The sequence below is a fragment of the Aspergillus fischeri genome, genomic scaffold (assembly GCF_000149645.3).
Source record: "Aspergillus fischeri NRRL 181 1099437636249 genomic scaffold, whole genome shotgun sequence".
Classification (NCBI taxonomy): Eukaryota; Fungi; Ascomycota; class Eurotiomycetes; order Eurotiales; family Aspergillaceae; genus Aspergillus; species Aspergillus fischeri.
This window is the reverse complement of record NW_001509770.1, coordinates 1,581,664-1,605,628: the sequence shown is the minus strand read 5'-3', so window position 1 is coordinate 1,605,628 and position 23,965 is coordinate 1,581,664. Positions and strand designations below refer to the sequence as shown.

The window sequence follows — 23,965 nt, the reverse complement described above, 5'->3', positions numbered from 1 at the left end:
TTGTGAGGCAGAGTACTAGAAAAGCACAAATGGCTGCAGCAAACAATCAGTGGGAAGGAGGGAAAAAGTGGATGGACGGACATGGGCGTAGCCAGTGAGAGAGACGCAAGAAATGAAGAGACCCAGTGGTGGAGTAGCGACTATGACCCATCATGATCTGTACCTCTCTAGGTACGTTGTTCCATCCACTTCTCCAGCCTGTTTAGGGAAAGTGTACTTGACAATCAGAACTTATCAATCTGATCAATTTCTGCGTCGCTAACCGAGGTGAGACGGTGAGACCACTTGAGCTCTCCGTACAACGTAATCCGTAATGCAGGCAGGATTATGACCAGTTCAAGTCAAATGAACACATGGAAAACCGAATTAACAAAAAAAAAAAAAGCCATCCACTGTTAATCGCATGAATCAACAATACAGACTCAAATTCGATGCCGTAATTGCCAAGTCCTACTCACAACTTCATGTCTCTTGGCGTGGGACTTTGTGGCCAGAAATCTTTCATCTGATAACGCTGTTTGCCGAAACGCACTGCGTACTGTACTAGGTAGCCACCAATGATCATCTACCAACGATCGGAAGGAACAGTATGCTACTAGTCCACTGTCGCAAATGTCTCAGTTTTTCACCTTCCTTTTTGTTCAGTCCTTCGGGAATTTTCTGCACCCTGCATGCAAGGTCACCGTGGCACCAACAGGTTTTTTCCCACTATTGGGCTGTAGCTAGCTGTAAGCCCGTACCAAGCTGACTTTCTCAGTAGGGGCTGGAAAATAAGCCGCAGGCCCATAAAGCAACAGTTTTCTTCAACTGTCACGAGTCTGAATGTTACAGTAATTTAATTATACCGGTTTGCTTACGTAGGACTATGAGAATGGATCGTTCGACTCTCTCCCACCAGGTTCCGGTCGGCCGTGAAGTCTGGGACAACTTGCTGATCGTCATATTCTAGAAAGTTAATACTAGAAATTACACACAAAGGGAAAAAGTTCGCAGATCCGACAGCTTCTATACTCCATCTGGGAGGTAGTGTTCTCTTCTCACCTTCCATGTAAGTTCTTTCTTCGTTTATCTAATCTGATCGATTGATAATTTCAGTTTCCGACGCCAAGAGGGCCCAAGCACTCCAAACAGCTCGCCACCTCATTTCGTCGACATAAATCCTCAGATAACCGCTCACAAAGAAATATCAATATTCCCGACTACTGACCGACCATCTCCTCCCATATTTGATCCGGGCGCATTTAGAAGACCAAGTTCCCAAGGAGCAATATAGCCAACTGGCTCATAGGATGCTAAGCCGATCATTACGTAGTAGTCAATTAACGACAGGATACCCCTGACCAAACCCAGAGTCGATTTTCCGAGACTCCACATGGTCGAAAATCGCAATAGAACATTAGCTAGTTGTCTCATTATTCCATGATGGCCCGTCTAATCCACTCAAATGAGTCACGAGTCAAGACTCAAGACTCCAGACTCAAGGCTATTTGTGCTCCTTCAGACATGATCTAATCTGATCATCATCTAATCAGATTGACCGCCAGTGTCTCATTGGATGCGCGAACAACCCCTTTTATGAAAGTCATTGTCCACACTGCATGGGTACTAGGTATCTCAGACAGACTACCTGCTGAGTACAGGTGCCTGCTGTGCTCGGATCCGTATCGTTCGTCTTCAGTCGAGGTGGGCTAAGAAAGCCTATCGTCTTCAGAGCGGCCATCTTGTAGCGTACAGTACTCTGTTCATCCGCTATTATCGGGTAATTTTACTGACTGACTGCAGCCTTTAGGTGTTTCAGCATTTTCTGTCGCAGGGACTTCTTCGTCCAGTTTACACATCTATGTGCTGATACAGGCTAGCTGACAGGAAAAGGTCCGGAATAAAACAAGTAAGACGCAGGGCGAAGAGAAGCGCGAGGAGAAACTAGGGTCCAAATGTTCCGCTGAACACAACGATTTTATTGCACTGTAGCAGATCGGACTCGTTAGATACAAAATTTGATCGGTCGGCCAGCAGGTCTACGATCATTTCACCTTGACAGCATTCTGGCGCCTCTCGAACTTCGTTTCTGACAGAGCTAACCTGCAAGAGCAGGATAGCACGAGTCACAGAAGCATGTGCCAGAACATAGCGATTGGAGAGCATTAAAGACACCACACTGCATACCTTATGGTTGGGATTTAGGAGAACTGACAAAGGGAATTTCAGTAGGACATTGTTGGGGCGGGCAAGAGACGGGTTGAACGGATGAGCAACGGCTTACTGATTGACGAATCCGAGATCCCTTCTGCGCGACTACGAATCTAAAGGACAGCTAAGAGATGTTACGCTCAGCCCAGTGCTCCTCGTCTCTCGAGCTCCAGGTAAATGAGGCGATATAGCCGAGATCAACCATCCGACGGATGAGCTGTAGTCAGTACGTGCTAATGATACCATGAGTAAGGTTTAAACGTGCAACGGTAAAGCCATGCAGTATAAGGATGATGATGAGGTTGTTCGTGGTAAAATACAGCGCTTCCTCACTTCTTAAGGATATAATAAGTCAACAAGTTTCGGGAATTTTCCCGAGGGTGACCTAATACTCGCCAGTATTCCTCCTCGTTGGCGACCATTCCGTGTAACTGCACACATAGTTGAACAGCGAGCCTCCTCACATCGGGCTGGCGATCGGCTAACTTGCTGGCAGCAAACTGTCCGAGACGCTCCAAAGGCAGTTCCGGTACGCGGCACTTGTCGGCATTCAGACGACTGAGAATCCGAGTCAACACACTAACTCCCATGAGGATTGACCGATACTCGCGATCATCTTTCTCCTCCGTAATGATAACATCCAAAACAGAATCAATAACAGGAGCAGGCTCGCAAAGGGCAATAATATCATCGGCCGTTTCCTCTAACCCGCTCACGATATGACAATTGGCATCATAATACTTGCGAGCGAGCACCAAGGCACCCAGAGCCTTGGAACAGTACGCCGAGAAGTAAATTTTGTTGTGGGTAAGCATAAATCGAATCGTGAGGAGAACCTGAGTCTTCAGATCCAGCGGTCGGCCGAGGGGTTGCCTCTTGTCGTCAAGCGAACTTTCCAGTTCGTCCAAGAGCGCCAACAACATTTCGTCGTATTTCTCCTCATTGGTAAAAATAGAATCATGGTATTTTATAATACCTTGAAGCTTGCGATATCCAAGAATATCCATGGTCTTTGTGCGAATTCGTTGAATGCCTTTGTCGAGCATCTGTTGCGCCTTAGTGGGATCCTTGGAACGTGGGCTGATACTCGTCCGCCGATCCGCTGTCTCGGCCTTCTTCCAGCGATGACGAGAAGGGTCGTCAATTGGTGTGGTTGTTTCATCTTCAAGTTTGTTCGCAGCATGTCGAAATTGCTTGTTGGCCCGCTGCAAGGGCTCATTCGAGGTAAGTTCTCCGAGGACATTATGCTTTGGCGGAGATCGATGTGGCAAAGATACGTGGGTTGTCTTGGAGCCGATAACAATATCATTTTCATTGTTGGCCGCCCGCAATGGAGACCCAGTCACCATAAGAGAAGACGATAGTTCGGACGGTTTCGAAGAATCTGCGACTGGGTCGGGTTGATGAGTTACTGGCAAGGAAGGGTCCGCGAAGAGGCTCTGATCCGTTTGAGCGTCGGAATTCGGCAGTTCCGATGCTTCAACGACAGAACCTGCTCCAGTCAGAAACCCCAAACCAGTAGTAAGTTGCGGGGCAGATTCATCCTGATTGCCTACCAGAGTTTTAGAAACAATCGGGGAATCAGAATGTACCTTGGAGGGTTGAGGGGTTTGATTCTCGGTCAGTGTCATGGCTGCATCATGAATATCATCGTGATCAAATTTGGCCGGCGTGGTATCTTCGAAAATTGCTACAGGTGTCGCTTTTGCTGCATGTTCTCGGGAATCGTCCGCGCTTGCATCTGGTTCAACTGGTGTATGTTGTATGTGTGTAGGTGGCGATGCGATAGCAATCAAGTTGCCATGATCCTGGACAAGATGCGAGCGAGGCGTAGAGGGTGTCTCCAGTGAGACACTGTTCGGTGAACTTGGGGTCACAGAAAACTCGCTACGAAGCGGAGAGTGACGGGGAATGCTCTCATTCGAATTCTTTCTCGAATGAGTTGGTATTGGTTTTGAATGCTGTCTGGTGTGCGTGTCGTGGGATCGCGTCTTAGAGATAACAAGTCGTTTGGGCCGATCTCTGGTTGTGCCAACAGGGTCAGCCCTGTCACGAGATCCGGTGCTGCTAACTGATTTCGAAGATGGTGTAGAAGATTTTGACTTGGTTGCGCTTGGAGAGCCGTCAAATCGATTGCCGTGTCTTGTGCTGGAGTCGGTTGCGACAGACCGGCGTGCAGCATATGGGTCCGCAGTTGCGGGACGATTGAGTTCAGGTCGGCGAGGTTTCGCCGCTGGTCGCACGGGCGCAGAAGAAAGTGAAGATAGAGAGGTGCCTGTTGGCACTGTCCGAACAGATGATTTGGAAGAGGATGGAGCCGAAGAATGTTTGTCGGACAGAGCCGACTGCGCGGATTCGGGGCGAGGAGGTGGCACGGCTTTCGCTGGTGCGAGCCGAGCTTTTTTCTGTGCGGCAATCGCTTCTTTCAAAGCAGAACGCCCTGCGAGAGAGGATGTACTGCTTGCCAGTCCCTTGCGCGAGGGGGCAGGATCCTTCGGGGCATTCTGGTGCGTATTGGGGTTGGCGGGGTCCTTTTCTAACAAAGAACGGGATTTGGGATCAAGATTTGAGAGGATACTTTTCGCAATTAGTCAGTGTAGCACATAATGCGAGACAGAGGGACGCTTACTCATTGGCTCTGTTGGGCCACACACGGTAATACGTCCAGAAAGTACTGCGCATCGCCTCTCTCACACCAGGGTTGGCGTCGCCAAGGCATTTCTTAACGCTTTTCTCAATCATATCCAACCCTCCGCCGTGTTCAATCGAACTCTTATGGTGACTTTGCCTTTGGATCAAGGTTTTGAGCCAACCAGCCGCAAAAAGGCGAAGCTGGACATTTTTATCCTGACAAGCTCCGGAAACGTGCTGCAGAATACGGGTGGTGAAAGTGACATTTTCGATCAGAGCATCGACCGTGGCGTTACCGTTTTGGGCACTAATCTTTTTCATACCGCTGCAGAGCTTGATCAGATTCTGCATCATGATTTCGACCATGGAGTCGATCCGAGGACCGCATCTCTTAGCAACGTCTTGGATGAGAAGGCAGCCGATGGTCGAGAGAGTCGTACGAAGTGAATTGACGACTTTGAATATGCCGTCCAATAATAATTTTAAACCGGCAAGGTAAGCTGGGGAATAATCGTCTGGCGCGTTGCCATGGGTGAGGCGCCTGAGGGTCAGAACATCTTTTTCCCGGCGGATCCAGTTATCCTCAGACTCCCGACCGTCGAAGTGTGGCATCATATCACGAAACATATCGTCGACTTGTCTTGACGATGAAACATAAAGGGCGTCGATCTTCTCACCTTCTTGTGAAGCAGGGCGAGAACTTGGCAGAGGCAACTCCTCCGCGGGGCCCGTGTGAGAGACAACAGCCCAGTTCGGCTCGCTTTTTGCAGTAGCAAGACGGCTCTTGGGGCGCTCCACTCCAATGACTGGGAAATGGCACAGGAGAGTCAGCATCGAACTCAGTTAAAGGTGGTGCGATGAGATGACCAAACTTACCTTCCTTTGTAACCTCCTTGTGAGTCTCAGAACGAGAAGACAAGACCGAGACTGGCCGAGGAGGCAAAGCCTCCGTGTGCGAAACAGAGGATTGTGCGAGCTCCATTCTGGAAGCCGGTCGTTGATGTGTATCCAGCCGGGAGACTGATCTGGAAGATTGTGTTTCCGCACGAGACACAGGACGATGAACAAGGGCTTCAGCTCGGGAAACAGGTCGTGAGGCCGCATCCATATCGGAAGTACCGTGCTCGATGCTTGCAAGAATTGCATTGACAAAAGATTTTCTAACATTGTGGGTAGCCATTTGTCTTTTCAAATCGGACTTGGCTCGTTCAGAGGCGTGTCTAGTCACCGTTAGTATGCGGAAAAGACATCCAAAAATAATGCAACTAGGAGGGCCACGGACTCAAACAGTTCAATAACAGTGTTCTTGGCCGTATTTCTCACGTTGCTGTCTGCATCCTCCAGACATGCAACGAGACTCGACACATACGAGCGAAACAAAAGACCGTAGTTCTTAGTCATCTGCAAGGGGATGGTCAGAAATGAAGAAAAGCCCCAAAGATTGAAAGGGGAGCTCACATTCGACAGCCAGATCATACTCATCTCTTTGGCTCTCGGGTTTTTGCCAACAAGCGCCTGTCCAAGAACACATTGCTCAACTTCTTCGGGGGCTGCCAGCCACATGTCGGTAAAGGATTGCGCAGCTTGAGCACGAATACGTTCTTTATGATCTCCTAGACGCTCTACAAGCAAAGGATACAGAGCGCGACATTGTAGTGCGACCAAATGATGCAGCTCCTGAATGAGTAGCCGCTTCAGAAAATGACCAAGTGTGGAGAAGCCGGCTCCGGACAGAGACGAGTGTTGGGACGCAATTGCCAGGCGTATGGACTCAAAAATCGATGGGACTGCCCCCTCCGGGACATTTTTCTGCTTGATGTCGGATTTGACGCATTGGAGATGGGCAACCTTGGTATCGACTGACATGTTGGAATTCTTCAACGCCGCCACCAACTCCGCCGCCTTGAGCTCCATCATGGAAATGATATTTTGGGCCTGGGCTTTGGTCACAACAAGAGGAACATAGAGGTAACAGAAGGTAAAGAAGTAGCACAGGAACTTGTGAGGGCTACAGGAAATGAATAGAGTGAGGACCAATGCAAGCGTGATACGGTCCCAGCCAGATGGGTTCAAGGAACCAACGGGCACTAATCTGCAAGACTCCATGACGAATGGTTAGCCAACAAGTTTCAGAGCTTCTGAAATAGAGAGCTTTTGGAATGAAAACGTAATGTTTGAGAAGGGTTGAAACGCAGTAGTAAACGCAGTGTTAATCGCAGTCGAAAAGCAATTGAATCGCTGTGGAACGGAGTAACTGTGATGGGGAAGAGAAAGAAAAGAAGAGGGTGGGCGATCGAGGGCGAGGGATATAGACTGTCAATAAGACGAAGACGAAGGAAGGTACACATACCTGGTCGAACGAGAAGCAGTCGCGAGGTCAAGGCCGTTGTCAATGAGTTAGGACGGAAAGCACTGAGGTACCGCTGGCGACGAGGAAGGAAGGTTGGAGGGAAATGAGGTAACGTCGGAGAGTCAAGTTGGATATGGAAAGCGGCGATGGAGAGGGGGGAGATGTCCGATAAGCGATTAGACGCGGCGATAAGCGCTTCGAAAGAATTCCACAGCGAGAGAGTCCAATGTGAATGTCGAATAATCGCAATGTATATATGCCGGGAAATTATAGGACAGTTGTCGCTGCAGAGAGTAGGTAACAGGAGTAGCGGAGCACGCTTGTCGCGAGGGAATAACTTGGTCTTGATTGCCTTTTTTCGCTTTGTTTACCCGCTGGTCGCAGGAGCCATGGTTACGGCGAGGGAGACCGAGTGGGGGGAAAACAACTTCCTGCTTTTGGTGAGCCGATGCTGCCCAACTGCATTGGTTCGGGCGAGGATTGAACATACCTGGGATAATAATGTACGAATGCGATTCTCAATTGATGAGGTGGATCGAGGAGAGGTAATGTGTAGCTGATAAGATAAATGGAAAGGAGGAAGAAAGGGGTGAGCTAGGGATTTTTTTCCTGTCGCAGAAACAGAAATGTTCTATGTCAACAAGTGGCCCCTCCCGGTCTAGTGCAGATATATATCCACACCAGGTGCAGCGAAGGATCATTGAAATTCTGCTTAGCTCTACATTTCTACTCACAACGTGAATAATCACAATAATGGATCTATATTTCTGAAAACACCTCCAATATTATTGAATGAGATTCGGTGTTTGACTATGTAACTCGTAAAGTCCGCAAATGATAGTCTACTCCTAGCAGGTAACTCGACGTCATGTCCGAGGTAGTCAACTCCGCGCGATCGCCCCTCCAACAGGTGGATCTTTTCAATGAAAGACACTAGGACCATGAACATGCGGAGACTGGAATTGTTGACTCGAGGGTTGGTTGGTTGACAAGGTCGATTGTAAAGAGATACTTTGTGAAGCTGATTGGCAGTCTTGTTTGCATGAACCTCCATACTATACTTAAGACCTAGAGTATAGGTAAGGTGCAGGTACTAAAGCTGTACCTACATTTCGGATACTTCCGCCTATCAACGCAATGTATATCTTGCGCACCGGAGCTCACGGCATCCTGCGTCTGGCGCCAGCGGTCTCGGCTCTACTTGACGAATCTCATACCTGTGTCCAGATATGCGTCGACTTCCAGCTGGAATCTGTCATTATTACTTTTGGACGATAAAGACTAGGACATCCCACGGCTTCGTCGCACCTCTCAAATAGTCTCTGTCCTGATCCAGAGAGGCAGCTGTGATGACATCTTCGATAAGCCCACTCCCCTCCGCAATCCCCAAGACCATTCCTCGACCCAATGACTCCCAATCAAGTCAGGGCCGAACGACATCAAGCGAAATCTCGCCAAAGCCAGAACCTGAGCTTCCCAGACCCAAATTCCGTCTTCACCTGAACGATCTGCGTCATCCGGCTACGCTATCGTTCATATCCCTGGTCCCCGATGTTGCATCAACCCTCGACACCGCGCTAAAAGCCATCGTACGGCACCTCTATACACCGCCCTCACTTTCGCCAAACGAGTCGAGCAACACCCCAGCCAAGAAATGTCCCAGACCGTCCTTCACACCATGTATCCCTCCCACCCGCTCCGTGACAGTCCTCGTCCGCGATATCGGTGGAGTAGCGTACACCACCGGCATAGAGCTCGATGATGACCATAAGGAAATCCACTTGTCCCTATCATACATCAAGACCAGCGCGGAAAACAATCCAGACCCTGCAGCCGAAATCACCGGTGTCTTGACCCATGAGCTGGTCCATTGCTACCAGCATACAGCGCCGAAGGGGGATGAAAATGCCTCTGTGCCTCGTCCTCCGGGTGGCTTGATCGAAGGTATTGCCGATTTTGTTCGTCTGAAAGCGGGCCTTCAGCCTCCACATTGGAAGCGACCAACATCTGCTAAGGAACGACCGTCAAAGTGGGATCAGGGCTATCAACACACGGCGTACTTTCTGGCGTGGTTGGAGGATGTGCGGGTCGGGAAAGGTGCTGTTGGTATGCTGAACGACAGATTGCTGAGGATCGGATACGTAGGCGAGGAGTCGGAGTCTGGAAATCAAGACATACAGAGCTTCTGGAGGGGCCTGTTCGGGAAGGGCATTTCGGATCTCTGGGAAGAATACGGCGAATATTTAGATCGCTCTAGGAATAGTGGTAACTGGGAGGACGAGATCATCAATCCCGAGTAACGTGAAGTGCTTTAGAAAGATAGGTACACACTCGAGGTCCTCCCCGGAGAAGGAATAGTAGTACTAGGTACTGATGCCTCGATTTCTGTTCAGTAACATTTCAGACTTGAGTCTATCGGGTACTTCTATATGCTGATACCGGCTAATGTAAGTATCCATTTCCTACCCACATTGTGTTCCGATGTCCAACCTCTGGAGGCGAAGAGAGAATCGGGAGATTTGACCAAAACAATGACACGACAACAAAAAAAAGAAACAAAATGGGAAAGACATGGAACGAATAGAATAGATTTGACCGTACTGTACAACACCTGATCTTGCAAACAAGTAGTAAGGAGAAGATTGTCGAACTGTCCCTTGGATAGTCATTTATGTCAAAATAATACATCACCATCGCGACATTGGCATCGGATTGTTTTCCAGTCTATCTTACACGATCACCTCGCCCAAGTCGACATAAACAGGCTTCCAGGGCGCAGCGCCCTCTTCTTCCATCGAGCTGGGCACACGAACATTCAGCGGGCTGTACAAATACCAGCCCTTGAGGGCGGCCACAGCAGCCCTCGATCGGGCCTCCATCAGACTGGCGCCAGCGCCTTCGCCCAACTTATCCTGACCAGAGTAGATACCGACAACAAAGACAGGGTGTCTGCTCTTACGACCAGTTTCACTGATGATTTTGGCGACAGGGCGTTCGAAGTTCTCTCGCGCACACAACCGGGTGAGGTCACGAGCCGGTTGGGAGAAATTGAACAACTCGGAGATGTTGAGGTGTCGTGACAGGATGTGCTGCTCAAAGAAACGCTTGGCAGCAGGGCGGCCAGCATGCAGATAGATGGCGCCCATGACGGCGCGCACGAAGGTAGCACTGGCTTGTTCGGCCGTGACGCCTTGAGCGTCGTGGGATTCAGCGACAGCCTGGGCCGCTGAGTCGGCGACTTCCTTGACCGGATCACCGAACTCGTTATCGTAGACAACTCTGGACGTAATCGACTTCCGCCATGACTTCCGATGGTCGTTGGGCCTTGCTGTACCTGTGACTGGTTCTGCATTAAGATCCGTGCCGGGAGAGACCCTCCTGAACTGCAGAAGGCCAGGGTCAACCTCTCCTCCAGGGGCGACAGCCATCTCGACACCCCATTCCCTAGCCATTGCGGAAAGTGTTTTCGGTCCGACATACGCATACATGGCCGCAAAGATTACAGTCAGAGGAAGTCGGGGATATGTGCATATGAGGTGTTCTGAGGTGTAGTTCGTGAGAAGGTCATGGCCCAACGTAGCCAGCGATTCATTGTTGAAATCTGGATTCGGATCCGCTGAAGAGTCCACCAGTGCGCGAGCTAGTGTTTCTAGGGGTAATCGAGAGGGGAGGTAAAGTCGTGCATGGAGCGCGGCAAGTTTTGCGGACTCGCGTGCGGCTTCCACCGGGGGAGAAGGGAGGAGGTATCTCGACTGTCGTGAGTTGGAAGGAGGAATTGGCGAACGCAAAGATTGCTCTTCAATCAGCTGGTGTTCTTCGGCTTGAAGAACAGGCGAAGATGTCGATTGATACCGTAAACTAGCACATAGACGCTGGTGCAAGCGGCCGTTAGTTCGTGCCCGTGGTGAAAGGACCGAACTGCTCCATCGAAGGAGCTGCAGCCTTTTCATCTGGACAAATGTATTATCCCCGAGGGGCTTGAGCCAGCAGAAACCAAAAAAAAACGGTATGTCCGTCCAGAAAAATGCGGCGCAGGGATATGGGGAAATCCAGACTGCTCAAGTATATCGGGCATGCGAACTTTTGATCGCTGGAGAAAAGTTGAGCTCAGCGGAAGTCACGGGATCGGGTGATCGTGTGCTGGCGCTAAGTCATTTTTGGTGCTAGCGTCACGGCTTCTCTGGACGAGGGACGTCGATGGTCAAGTCGGCTTCAACCAGCCTGAATATAGCGCTTTTTCCGCAAGCCATTGTCAAACCGTTTATTCGTCCATTAATTTACCTCTCTACAGGAAAAGATGGGTGGAGGTGGAAAGATCCCGTATGTGCTTGATTCTACCGTGATGCGGTACGATGTTGCTACAGTTGGCTAACCCATCCACCTCGCAGGTACCCCAAGGAAGTCTGGTCTCCAGCTGGAGGCTGGTATGCCCAGCCTGCAAACTGGCGAGTCAACACTGCTATCATGGGCGCTGCCATGCTTGGTATTATCGCGGTTACCTGGAGCATCAGTGCCGAGCGTGAACATCGGGACAGAATGCCAGAGCCCGGCAGATTCTTCCCCAGTCGCTAGTCAGTGGACAACCCTCCCCTTGTCCATAGTGCGGAAATCGCATGCTGATGATACAATTTCCTACACCAGCTGGAGCAAGCAAATCATCGAACACGAGAAGCAGCAAGCTACCAATCAATAAAAGCGCGTTGGTGGGAAGAGAAGTGGAAACGAGGGAAGAGTTCTATGGCATGATTGGTATTTGTTTCATCTATTTGCGGGCTGTACGACAATAAAGGGCGTTCTCCAATCGGTCAGTTGTTTCGAGAAGTGCTTTCGGGGAGACTCTTCGAATGTTCGATACAATCTCTGCGTGTACAGACGGACTCGTTCCGTGAATTCAGTTCCATTCCACAGGTCCTTCCCCTCGCTTGATATGGTTATACGGGGCACGCCAATTTGTTCAACCACAAAGCCTGCAGCGACAGTGGCACATATCAAGGCCACCAGCATATCTCTCTGCTTTATCGATGCCTTCGTGATAGTCTGCCAATTTCCACACTTCGAAAGCACGGAGGTAATGATCATGCCTGGATCTCTTTCTGAACTGATGAGGCCTTGTGCCAGAGCCCCCAGAAACGAATTGCCAGCTCCCGTAGGATCCACGACAGCTGTAGCCCCAGAAGTGCCAGGCTGATGGTAAGCGGGGAGCCAAATCCTCTCTTTCCTTGAAAACGTGTAGCTACCGTCTTTTCCTGCTCTAATTACCAAATGACCTTCGCCTTCAGGCCCGATGCCTGACGTGAGGATCCTAGTAACGACATCGCGACCGAACTCGCTATCCTCGGTCCACCCGGGCTGGCCGAACATCATGCCCAGCTCCAACTCGTTTGGGCTGACCACATCGACTACTCGAGCTGCTGCCAAAAATTTATCTTGTTCTTCCGGTGTGCATAGATCAGGCACAGGCTCCCAGATGAAGATCGGTCTTTCCGTGGCGCCAATGGCGGAAGGGGCCTTGCCCTCTTTCCGCAAATCGTCACGTCTGCGTAGAATATCTTCAACGATGGTTATGCAACGAGAAGAAGAGCAGACCATATGGAATGTCTTTGAGAAAACCTGGGAGTCAGAGAGCATTGAAGGCTCAAGTCTCAATTTAGGTGTCAGATATTTGAAATCTATTCCGTATTATTATCATCTCTTATTTTGTGTTGCAGAACGAGAGGATATACTAACCTCGCTTTTCATTCGGCCCATATCCATTCCAAGCTCTAGTGGTCAGTCTCCCAGAATCCTCTCTGATAAGACAATTGGTATTCCATGACTTGATGACGAATAGAACTTCGGTAGGAAAATCTGAGCCAACGTCCACAATCCAGCTTACGGAGCTTGAGTGTTTCTTCCCAGCGACAAGGCGGGCACCGATTACAGCATAAGAGGCTGCACCACCAATGATACTTTTCACATTGGGTCTAGATCCTCCAAAGTCGATATCATCTATGTGAGTAAGCATCTGATGTGATGTAGCATTAATCCGGCAATGGCCGTGCAATGATAGCATACCGAGGATGAACATGCCCAGAGTGCAGAACTCGACATTGCCCTCAACCTGACTATCCGTGCTCATACTTTGTATTTTAACTAAATACTGAGCTCAACACCTATCTGTATCCAGACAAAAAGTCGAACTGTACTAGGTATGTCGCTCATCCTCAAGTGGGGAATCAGAGGAGAGCTCAGTGATAAGGATAACATACTTATGAGGGTTGGTAATATAATACAAATTTATACACACAACGTCATGTTTAACTGTGCAACACCTTAACTTTACGTGTACTGTATCGTAAGCCCCATTGAGTGGAGCTTGCGGCCTCAGGAAGAAACGGGTCAGGAGCCATCTCATCATCGTCTGGACTCTGGAACTCGACACCGTTGCAGGAATCAGGCATTCTCAGGTGGTTGCTCCGAGGTTGAAGTTACTCGCCCTTTGTCTATCATCGCTGTATTACTGCTTTTAGCGAAAGCAAGGGCAGCAGAGAATCGAGCCCTTAAAGCTCAAACTTGTTCTTCCTAGTTTCATTGGCCTTGCTTCGCCAGGGGTTTGGTCTTCAAGATGGCAACCAACAACCATATGCATAATCTGACTACTCTTATCAAGCGGTATGTACCTGAAGAAATTCGCCGAAGCTTGAGCAATAAGCTCAGCTCAATCTCTCATGATTTATCTTCTAGCATTTGCTTGCATATTCCGTTTCACTGACAATGTATACTTCTCGACAGGCTGGAAGCCGCGACCTCCCGTCTGGAGGACATGGCTATGTCGCTGGATGACCCTCACTCGCCGAAACACGTCGGAAGTGCAGCAGCTACTCCTGAACCTGCAGCGCCTGTTCCAGTGAATACAGTTGCTCCCCCAGCGCCTCCCGCCGCCCCTTCGCTTCCGCCTCAAATAGAAGACTTCGATGCATTGATCAATGGGGATGTGCGAAGCTTCGTGGATCTCGGTGAGAAGATCGGTGGTCTTGTTGCAGAGCAGGTGAGCAACTTGAGCTTAGGGCTTCCTCCATGTGTCCGTCTCTGACTTCTTCGACAGTCCAAGGCTGTTCTTCAAGCTTTCGAAGCCGAGCGCACCTACCTTTACGTCTCGACAAAGGCGAGAAAGCCCGAACCTCAGCCTCCCGAGCTTATGACTGAGCTCCACAATGCTTCTGATACCATCAATAACATCCGCGAGTCAAACAGAGCCTCCCCTCTCTTTAATCACCTTAGCGCTGTCGCGGAAGGCATTGTTGCTTTGGGCTGGTTCTTTGAGCCTAAGCCTGCTGATTTCGTGAGTGAGATTGTGGGAGGCATCCAGTATTATGGCAACAAGGTGTTGAAGGAGTACAAGGAGAAGTACGGATTCACTGTGGGCTTGTCAGCCAGGAATTTGCTGACCTTGTTACAGGGACCAAACTCACATTCAATACATCCAGGCCTACTACCAGATTTTCAAGTCGCTAGCTGCGTACCTGAAGAAACATTATCCCAAAGGACTCACCTGGAACCAGGAGTCTGGTATTGATGCGCAAGAAGCGCTCAGGCAAATCAAAAGCGGCGCTTCCGGCCAGGCAGCACCACCACCACCACCTCCACCTCCCGTGCCGACTCTGAATGTCCCTGGAGGAGTCCCACCTCCTCCCCCTCCGCCACCCGGCGCCCCTCCTGCGCCCGTTGCTGCAGCACCAGACATGTCGGCAGTCTTTGCTCAGCTAAACCAAGGCGACGCCGTCACCTCCGGCCTCCGCAAGGTCGATAAATCCGAGATGACGCACAAGAACCCCAGCCTGCGTGCGGGTGCAATGGTGCCTGAACGCCCCAGCTCTCAGGGTAGCATTTCCCGCTCCAAGTCTCCTGCCCCGAGCAAGAAGCCCAAGCCAGAGAGCATGCGTGCTCGTAAGCCGCCGCGTAAAGAGCTCGAAGGCAACAAGTGGCTCCTTGAGAATTTCGATAACCCCGGTGGCGTCATCGAGATCTCCGCTCAGCAGAATCAGTCTATCCTAATCAGCCGTTGCAACAAGACTATCGTGAAGGTGAACAACAAGGCCAACGCAATCTCCATCGACAACTGCAACGGTCTTTCCATCATCGTGGATTCGCTTGTCAGCAGCCTCGATGTCATCAAGTCTCCCAAATTTGCTCTGCAGATTGACGGGGTCGTGCCCACTCTTCTGCTTGACCAAGTGGACGGTGCGACCATCTACCTTGGACAGCAGAGCTTGGCTACCGAGGTCTTCTCTAGTAAATGCACGGCTGTCAACGTCATGCTCCCGCCTAAGGAGGGAACCGATGAAGATACCAAGGAGTGCCCAGTTCCAGAACAGATCAAGTCGTACGTCAAAGACGGCGTTCTCGTGAGCGAAATTGTCGAGCACGCTGGCTAGGCTTTTGTCCCTTTGAATATAATCCCGGATATCTACCCTGGTTATAAACTACCTAGGACATTTGGACCGTTCGAGAGCACAGGTTCATTCCCATATCATATTCATTCTGTATTTAGATACGATTGTAGATAAAATAGCATATTTGAAGAGGCCTGTAACAGCCTTTGCTAGAAATATTCCCCAGATACACCGGTACCCATTATATTATCTGCATTGCAAGTAAATGTTGGCTGTGTCGACTTTGTAGAAAACAAGCATGTGAACAGCCCAAGGAGCTATTGCCGGACGCCGAAAGCGAAAGTAGACCTCAAGATATACTTGAATCTCCAAACGGAATATTAGCGGAATATTAGCGGAATAGAGCTTATAAACTCAACACCAATGAATGAGACAAGCCACCTGTCAGCACGTAACATGAAGATGAAGATGTGTCTCATGCTAATAATGAAGAAAGAAGGTTGAATGTAAGATTGACTGTGAGCGCAATGACAAAGATGGGTATATCGAATGGTTCCTGAGCGCCTGGTCTATTTGCACTTAGTCTCAGTAAGTAAAGACAATTGAATATTTGGAAGATGCCCGCATCTTGTGATATAGTACTGTATCGTTAGTCGAGGCAGTTGCTATGTGCAGATTTGGCCAAGCTAATCATGGTAAGGTGGAGGTGGATAACAAGGAAGGATGACGAATGACACGGAAGATGGGGAGAAGAAGGTATACCGATGGAATACTGCTTCAGAAGGCGGAACAGGCGCCGAGAATGACGTAGACGCACGAGTTGCATAGGCAACTCAATCCGCAGACGAGGACTCATGTTTTTGTACGTCTAGCCCTCTCAACCTCTTCGCGAGCAAGCTTTCCCCGGCTTCAGATATACCAGAAGAGCAGAATGGGAGACCACCATATCCGAGATCACCCCTGCTGAGTTTACGATAAGTCTTGGCTTCTGTTGCATTGTCGTCAGAAGTACGCTGGGAAGGCGGGATCTCCCAAGGGGACGGGACACGCTGGAAAGGATGAAGTCTCATCTCGTAATGAGGCTTTGCGGTAGCCGCTTCATCAACTGAATTGAGAAGAGGCATCGTGTGACAGTGTGAAGCATGATGAAAATAAGAGCACTCTCCTGCCGCATCGCGACCAGGCAATGAAGCCAGATCGGCAGCGACTTTCTTGTACCCTTTAGCCGACTTTGAATGTATATTGGTAGCGTTCGTGTCACGGACTGGCTTATATGGTGTATACCGCGGATCGGGGTGTTGTATCTCGTTTCGCAACTTTTCTTTACCGTCAGGCACCCGATTTGCAAACACGACACGAATACTCGAGTAGAGATAGAAACGACCCTTTGAAGGACAACAAATGTTCAAGTGGATCAAATAGCGTAGTATAGGCTTGTCTTTGGGATTTTCGGATACGCTCAAAGACGCCTCCGGTCGATCAGTCCCCAAGTTCTTCCTGGCGGACAAAGGCATATCAATTATGGGGCCCGCCGAGTAACTTCTTTGGCGTATGAAAGTTTTGGTGCCAGGCTCCATTTCGCTGAGATCGTAAGGTACAAGGAAGAGTTTGACAGCCGTCTTGTTCGGATTTTTGATCATGATTTGCAGCTGGCCTTGTTGCGGTATACGATAGCATCCGCCTGGTGGGCATTTGGGTGAATCGGCTCGTCGATTTCGCTTCTCCCTCATGCGTAGAGCTTCCTGGGTCTGATATTCCGGCCCGACGTCGACATCAGTCCTTTGGTCCTTGGATGCACCCGCAGGGCTTCGGTGATGCCGGTGGCGGCGAGTGACGTAAGAGTTATCCTTAGGCAAGGAATTCTCGAGATCAATCATACCCACATAGGGGCTTGGATTATCGTCCGAAATGGAGCGCCCCTTTCCAGAAGTAGGGTAACTGTAAAAGACCGCAGGGAAGGGCACCGTGACGTGTGGTGGGCATTTGAGATTCGACTTGCAGTTTCCTTTGCCTAGCACACCAATTTGGGCAGTGAAGTCGAGTGGTTTGGACGGATTCATAGACATCCTTCCGCGGAGGATCGACTCCTCGTAAGATCCTACCAGCGGAGCATGGGTCTTGCAGGATAGTTCGCCGGCGAGTGAGGGTCTCCTGGCTCTCCAGGACGGATGTTGGACTGATGAAGCCAGTTGAAGACTGTATGACGAGGTCAATGGTTTTCGTGGTTGACGCGCTTGGAACGAGAATGAATCTTGAAAGGTTCCAGGCGCATGACCGGTGTTAATGTTAATCACACGTGAATAAGGCGGAGACGAATCCTGAAGATTCCGAAATGTCTCTGGAGGCAGTGTGCGACGGCGACTGGCTTTATCCGAAGCTGGAGGATGCCCGCAGAACTCACTTTTCAGTGAGAAGTCCAGATCAGTGTTATTTGCCTGGTAAACCAAAGGACTCGTCGGAGCTTTCAGGACGTAACTGGAGGAGTATGACCCTAAAGACGGTGCTCGTGACCGCGGACCTGGGCTCGTAGTTTCTTCTTGCTGATGGCCGAATCCCTGCCCTCGGAAAGGCGCAGAAAAGATAGAAGTGGTAAACCACGGCGTGGTTGGAGAGGAGCTTAATTGAGAAAACTGCGCGAGAGAGCGATATTTGGGATGGGGAGACTGCGGTGCTTGTTGCTGGCTGTGATCCTGAGCAATGCCTTCTCGAAAGTCTCCAGAATGCAGGGCCGAGCGAGGGCGTTGAATATCGGCTGGCGAAGCAAGTTCCTCTGGCTCCTTCTGGTGATCCATATCCATAGAATTCCTGAATGGATCCGAACGCTCCTGCGTCTGTGGACATTCGTCAGATGTGCATGACTTGATACGACGGGAATTGGTCTGCCGAGACTAAATTCAATAATACTTGAATCAGCAAGCCGCCAAAAAGGACGCATAATCGCAGGACTACAATATATAGTCAAATCTTGGAGAACGTACCATATCATAGTGAGCCCAGGCTGAAGAATCGGCGCTTTTTATATACCGTATTAACTCCTCCCGATCGCTTGCTCGCAACCTCGAAAAACTGGGACTCGACATGCGACTTCCATTCGATACACCCGCACTCCTTCCAGAGGAGCGAGGCCTTTGGCTGTCCTCATGGCAGCGAACCCATGAGGGAGAGCCGTCTCGCCGCTCAACCTCTTGAGGGTGGTCATCCGACCACTGGTCATAGAACCGTTGACGATCAGGGTCCTGAAAGATAGGCATGATCACCGACGATCGTAACTCCCAATACAACCAGATAAAGGGTTAATCATCGCAAAGGCAACGACCAGAAATACTAAGGAGTCCACAGAGTGTGTTAAAGTGAAAATACGGAGTGGCTGCAGCAGTGGTACGACGGGAGTGGTGGCGGCGCCGATAAGGACCTTGATGTATGACTTCCTCAAGGGGGCCAGCTATGGAAGGAAGATGACGGGAGGAAAGAGCAAGGCTAGGACTCAAATAAGGGTAAAGAAGACCGAGAAATATGAAACGATAAAGGATCCACTGAAGAATGGCAGACGGAGCGAAGAGATGCTCGTGGTTTGGTGGAGGAGGAGACCGTCGGCAACTCGGCGGAGCAAGCAGCATGAATCATCATCATCAGCATCATCGTTTGTATCGTTTGATCGGGATTTCTCTGAGTATCGTCATCATTCCTTTTTTGCACCCCCGCTCTTGGGCAACCTTGGTTTGATCTATCAAACGCTAGCACATCTTGACTTGTAAGTTATTCAGAATCTCATATTGAGTCAGAAACATTTTCCGAAGTCCTTATCGCTGACTATCTAAGAGTTGCGTGAGGAATTTCGCCTGAAAATTTCCCCTTTGGGTCACTTAAATTAACCTGCCGCGACTACGATTGCAAAATCCACATCACTTGCCACGTCCAATATCATAATTGTTGCCCGACACACCGCTTCGACTATTCTATAATTTACAAATCCTATCGGATCAACTATGGCCAAACGCTCTCGTGACGCCGATGCCAATCCTGAGGAAAAGCGGACCACAGAACCCCCAGTCAAGAAGAGGAAGGGCTTCTCAGTTGGTCCTGCAAACCTGCCTGATGGCACCTACCGTCGTAAAGGTAGATATCGCCTCCTTACGCTGCTCTCCACTGCTTTCCTACCCAATTTGCTTACTGACCATTGCACCTGATCGCAGCCCAAAAAATAAAGTCCGACCTGATCCAAAAGGCCAAAGTAAAAAAGGCCTATGCCAAAATCAAAGCCGAGGAACTCGCGTCAGCACCTAAAAGACCAATTTATGCGACCGAGGAACATGCGGAGGGTGAAAACACCAAGGGCGATAACGTCGTTGATCCTGCACCGGCGTCTTTGGAGCTACATCCAGACCGACAGGCCATGCTGAACGACCCCGTGCCGGAACGACCACCCAGAGAACGGTCACAGGACCATAACCCCCGTGAACGTCGGAACAGAAGAAAACCCAAGCCGTCCGCTTTCGCAAAGGAAATGGAGATTGCGGAGAAGCGCAGGAAAGAGGCGGAGAGGCGCAGAGAAGAGCGGGAGTTTAAAATCAAAGACCGCGATGCCATGGCCAGGGCGAAGAAGCCTGCTCCGGACGGCAAAAGAAAATTGGGCCGGGAGAGCAAGGTCTTGCTCAACAGGATTCAACACATGGTGGGTCAAACGTAGAGACCAATTTTGCACATGGAGACGGAAATAGAGGTGGTCGAAAAAAGTCTTCTTTCTATGATACCCATTAGATATGTCTCTTACGGTTACTTATCGAGTTTTCTGCACACCTGCTTCAACATTACATGAATTATACGTTCAATATTCAGGATGAGAACTAAGCTGCTTTATGCCCTGTCCCACTCCTCGGTTTCTTGAAACATGCGAATTCGCCCTTTGTCCTCTCCCGAAGCCGCTTCAGTATGCTCCTCATTTCTCCAAGTTCTGATTGAAGCCTAGCCCTGGCTTCGTGTGTAGTCCGCTGATCCAGTTCCACATAGATCTGGCTTTGCACAGTGGATGCTTCCTCTGTGGAGTACTGTGATAGGGTTTGTGCGATAAACTCAGTATCAAGGGTTGCCTGCATCAGTGCAGCCAAGGTATATGAAGGGCGTGAGCGGAACGCATTTAGGAGAGACGTGGAGATTTGTGTCAGCAAGTGTGTGAGAACCATGTTCAGCAACGGAGATGGCGCAGCGGGTGGCGAGCGGCTCGCCCCTGAGGCCACGCAGGAAGGAATAGTAGTCGAGATCTCCGTGTGAACAAGCACAAGGGTGAGCAAGACGCTATATACATAGGGGCGTACTTGCTCTGGGCGAGCGCTGGACGGCTCCCATTCAGGGTCAGTGACGCCGCTGACAATCATGGTATTCAATTTGTTGACCGTTGGCTTGGTATACGATTGGAATAGGCGGTCATCGATCTGACCTAGGACGTCACGAATAGTCTTGGCTTCTTCCGTCAATTTCACAGAAAATGCAGTCTCGAAGTTCGTGACTAGATGTGGGACGAAATCTGCCTGCAGGGCTTTAATATTTGAGAGCGTGAGCAGTATCCGCACGTTCTAACACATGTTAGCGAACACTCTTAAGACGGAAGCAGGTTGAGAGAAGGGCTTACCCTATCTTGAGAGTCCACAGCATCCGCAGCCAAAGCAGGCGAAGTGGAATCAGGACCATTGAGTTGTGCCGCAGACCCGGCGAGGATCCATTCGCTACCCTCATCTAGAACGACAGGATGTTCCGCGTTCTCCACGAGACCGCTGAGCGCCTTATAAACACTGGATACAAATTGGGTGCGGACCATCTGGAGTAGCTTGGCAGGGGGTTGCGTAACGACATCCACAGCCCCTGATTTAGCCATGGCTTCCGAGATGTAAAGGATCTTTTGCATTTTCGCAAGAATTGCACTTTCAAAGGCCACAAATAGCCCAGGCATCTTTGTCAGATCCTTGCTCTCGGGATCGCGCGTCCAGTCTTCTAGCATTTTGCAGATCTCTGCGTCTTTGCCCCAAGCCGCACATGCAACCCGGACGGAGCGCTCACGAGCAATGCTTACAAGAGACTTGAGCAGATCATGAGTGTTACCACCACTTGCTACAGGATTCAATGCGGCCATTTCGCTCGCCGCGGTGCCAATGATGATCATGAATTGGCCGAGATAGTGAACACCACTGAGTGAATTCGAGAAGGGCGGCCAAAAGGCATAGTCCTCCCAAAACTCCCCGCGCTTGGGCGTGGGTATTGGCATGTTCTTCGGGTCGAGTTTGAAGCGTGATTCTGTGGGAGTCACGCCTTGGCTTATCGGACTATTCGGGGTTGCTGGTGATATTGGAGACGCCAGGAAGGAAGCATCATCCAAAGGTGGGTCAGCAAACAACGACAGCACATTTTCGCGAATTAGGTCGATCAACTCCACGACCCCGGTCTGTAGCTTCCTGGTCTCACTTTCGGACAGCCGGTGATGTCTGCGGCTTTCTCCTTCGAACCCAGCGGGGAGAAGCTTCTGTCTGGAACCGTCAATGAAGGATTGTGCTACTTCCCAGAAATCAAACACTTCGCCGAGTAGCCCACCCTGCGATGCCAGCAACTTGTTGAGATACGCTAGAATACATTCCCAGAGCTCGACTACCTGATCAGTGTCCAGCACGCCTTGCAGATCCGCTGATTCTTCTCGTGGTGCCAGGCGGAGATACGATGCCACAGCTTTGGGTGTTGGCTTGTCGCCGCCAGCAAGCCGGCGTCGGAGGATCTCAATCTCCATCTTGCAGCGTCCACAGAAGGCACCAATTTTAGTCTTGAGGAAGTCATAGCGGCTGAGCAGCCACACCCAGATAGGGTTGTCGTCCACGCCCAATTCCAGCAGAGCGCCGACCAACTCCATATATTCTTCCACGGTGCCGGCCGCAGTAGCCGTGGTTGATGTGGTAGGCGCATCGCTGAGACGTCTCCACAGATCGCGCTTGAACGCCTGGATCTGATGGTCCACATCCATCCACATCCGACCCATGGCGAGGATAGCGTGCGTTTCTTCGTCTGTCAGAGATCGCCCACTGCTGATTGCCTTGTGTGCAATATGCTTAGCGCTCTTGGCCAGCGTTCTTGCTTTTGTATATTGTTCGAATACAGAGTCGTAGTCCCTCAGCTTTATAGATTTCGAGAGAAGTCCACCGATCTCGTATACATCCCGGTGCTTCTCCATCGTGTCGACAACTGACTTGAGCATCTGTTCTCGCTCGCGCCCGCCCAACGCCGGACCCCAGACTTCTTCAGCTTTGACCGAGGCCTCCAATAGTGGTACTCGTATTCCCTTCATGCCATAGTCGCTTTCCTTTGTTAGAGCATTCTTTCCAGGCCTGTCGTCCGTAAGAGGTGCGCTTCGCGAAGCTCCGGAAATACTCCGAAGATGTCCAGCTGACCTGCGATGTGACTGAGCCAGTGGCACATGGTTTTCTTTCCCTTGGTTTCTCATCTCCGTATAGACGCTATCGATTGTTGCTTTGGCCCGTACAAAGCGCTCGAAGTTCGCCTCGACGAGGACTTTCAATGACGCCGATTTCTGGTCGATAGATCTTGAGAGGAAGTCGAGTCCTTCAAGAAGTGACTCAATCGATGCATCGGAGTGAACTTGGGAGAGGAAAAGGGCGGGGGAAAACGAGGTTGACGAAAGCAAGAACCGGTTCCGTAAGCGGGATTCATCTTCCAAGGATAGTCCTCGTTTCTTCAGGATCTGAAGGACGCTGTCGCCAGATCCGAGAGGATCGGGTTCATCGACCTTGGCAAGATTTTCCCTCGCATTGCTCCCTTTGAAGGATCCAAGGCTGAGGGCCTTACCACTATGACTGCGTTCGAGGGCGAAGTATCGGGACCTCCTGGCTCGCGAAGGAGTACGGCCCAGAGCTTCTTCATCGTCGGAGGGTTCGCTCTGATCAAGCTCAGCAGGCCATTCCTCAGGGTAGGCCGATGGAAGGTTATAATAATTCGCAACCTCGATGTCCGTCATGCTGGTATATCGCCAACGCTCAGGGTCGAAGGGGGAACGGTGGATCAGTTGCTCGACCTCGTGCTGGACGCACACAACTGCAAGGGTAAGCAATGAAGGTATAACACGATTTGAGACAGCTTACAGTACCATGGCCCTGTTGATAAAGTGAAACTTTACCTTAAACCTTCATATATAGCTCTTTTAAGGATGGCTGCTGTCTGCTGTCCAACCTGAAGCGTTATCTAATCTGAACGGTAAACGATCAGTGGTGGAGCGACTACGGCAGGCGGTAGCTAGCTCAATGGTCATTTTAAGCTCCATCAAGCACCGTACAACTTTGTGATGTAAGTACGGAGGTACGGAGTAAACAAAGTGATATTATGGCTTAAGATAGTAAAAACGACTATAAGGATTAACAGGCAGAAGAATTCA

General features: G+C 50.2%; 9 protein-coding genes across 9 annotated transcripts, besides 1 other annotated feature; 4 read left to right on the top strand and 5 right to left on the bottom strand.

Moving 5' to 3' along the window:
- Positions 1 to 2,519: 2,519 nt before the first annotated feature.
- Positions 2,520 to 6,927, bottom strand: NFIA_012850 (uncharacterized protein; the record flags this gene model as incomplete). The annotated part of the gene is made up of 4 exons (XM_001264492.1): positions 2,520 to 4,767; positions 4,820 to 5,627; positions 5,698 to 6,041; positions 6,104 to 6,927. 4 exons carry the CDS (start codon positions 6,925 to 6,927, stop codon positions 2,520 to 2,522), a joined length of 4,224 nt encoding a protein of 1,407 aa, XP_001264493.1.
- A 1,593-nt stretch (positions 6,928 to 8,520) lies between these two features.
- On the top strand, positions 8,521 to 9,471 carry NFIA_012840 (basic secretory family protein; the record flags this gene model as incomplete). Its single annotated transcript, XM_001264491.1, has 1 exon — positions 8,521 to 9,471. One exon carries the CDS (start codon positions 8,521 to 8,523, stop codon positions 9,469 to 9,471), a length of 951 nt encoding a protein of 316 aa, XP_001264492.1.
- Positions 9,472 to 9,900: 429 nt separating this feature from the next.
- NFIA_012830 (mitochondrial 54S ribosomal protein mL44) lies at positions 9,901 to 11,121 on the bottom strand (the record flags this gene model as incomplete). Its single annotated transcript, XM_001264490.1, has 1 exon — positions 9,901 to 11,121. One exon carries the CDS (start codon positions 11,119 to 11,121, stop codon positions 9,901 to 9,903), a length of 1,221 nt encoding a protein of 406 aa, XP_001264491.1.
- A 347-nt stretch (positions 11,122 to 11,468) lies between these two features.
- NFIA_012820 (uncharacterized protein) lies at positions 11,469 to 11,743 on the top strand (the record flags this gene model as incomplete). Its single annotated transcript, XM_001264489.1, has 2 exons — positions 11,469 to 11,491; positions 11,560 to 11,743. The coding sequence occupies 2 exons, from the start codon at positions 11,469 to 11,471 to the stop codon at positions 11,741 to 11,743; spliced, it is 207 nt and encodes a 68-aa protein (XP_001264490.1).
- Positions 11,744 to 11,929: 186 nt separating this feature from the next.
- NFIA_012810 (ribokinase family protein) lies at positions 11,930 to 13,289 on the bottom strand (the record flags this gene model as incomplete). Its single annotated transcript, XM_001264488.1, has 3 exons — positions 11,930 to 12,840; positions 12,899 to 13,159; positions 13,226 to 13,289. The coding sequence occupies 3 exons, from the start codon at positions 13,287 to 13,289 to the stop codon at positions 11,930 to 11,932; spliced, it is 1,236 nt and encodes a 411-aa protein (XP_001264489.1).
- A 486-nt stretch (positions 13,290 to 13,775) lies between these two features.
- Positions 13,776 to 15,585, top strand: capA (adenylate cyclase-binding protein; the record flags this gene model as incomplete). The annotated part of the gene is made up of 4 exons (XM_001264487.1): positions 13,776 to 13,822; positions 13,943 to 14,198; positions 14,256 to 14,557; positions 14,610 to 15,585. The coding sequence occupies 4 exons, from the start codon at positions 13,776 to 13,778 to the stop codon at positions 15,583 to 15,585; spliced, it is 1,581 nt and encodes a 526-aa protein (XP_001264488.1).
- A 332-nt stretch (positions 15,586 to 15,917) lies between these two features.
- Positions 15,918 to 15,945: a microsatellite.
- A 431-nt stretch (positions 15,946 to 16,376) lies between these two features.
- On the bottom strand, positions 16,377 to 18,794 carry NFIA_012790 (uncharacterized protein; the record flags this gene model as incomplete). Its single annotated transcript, XM_001264486.1, has 2 exons — positions 16,377 to 18,374; positions 18,522 to 18,794. 2 exons carry the CDS (start codon positions 18,792 to 18,794, stop codon positions 16,377 to 16,379), a joined length of 2,271 nt encoding a protein of 756 aa, XP_001264487.1.
- Positions 18,795 to 19,529: 735 nt separating this feature from the next.
- NFIA_012780 (uncharacterized protein) lies at positions 19,530 to 20,230 on the top strand (the record flags this gene model as incomplete). The annotated part of the gene is made up of 2 exons (XM_001264485.1): positions 19,530 to 19,659; positions 19,737 to 20,230. The coding sequence occupies 2 exons, from the start codon at positions 19,530 to 19,532 to the stop codon at positions 20,228 to 20,230; spliced, it is 624 nt and encodes a 207-aa protein (XP_001264486.1).
- Positions 20,231 to 20,387: 157 nt separating this feature from the next.
- NFIA_012770 (exocyst subunit SEC5) lies at positions 20,388 to 23,551 on the bottom strand (the record flags this gene model as incomplete). The annotated part of the gene is made up of 2 exons (XM_001264484.1): positions 20,388 to 21,113; positions 21,170 to 23,551. 2 exons carry the CDS (start codon positions 23,549 to 23,551, stop codon positions 20,388 to 20,390), a joined length of 3,108 nt encoding a protein of 1,035 aa, XP_001264485.1.
- Between the last annotated feature and the right edge of the window lie 414 nt (positions 23,552 to 23,965).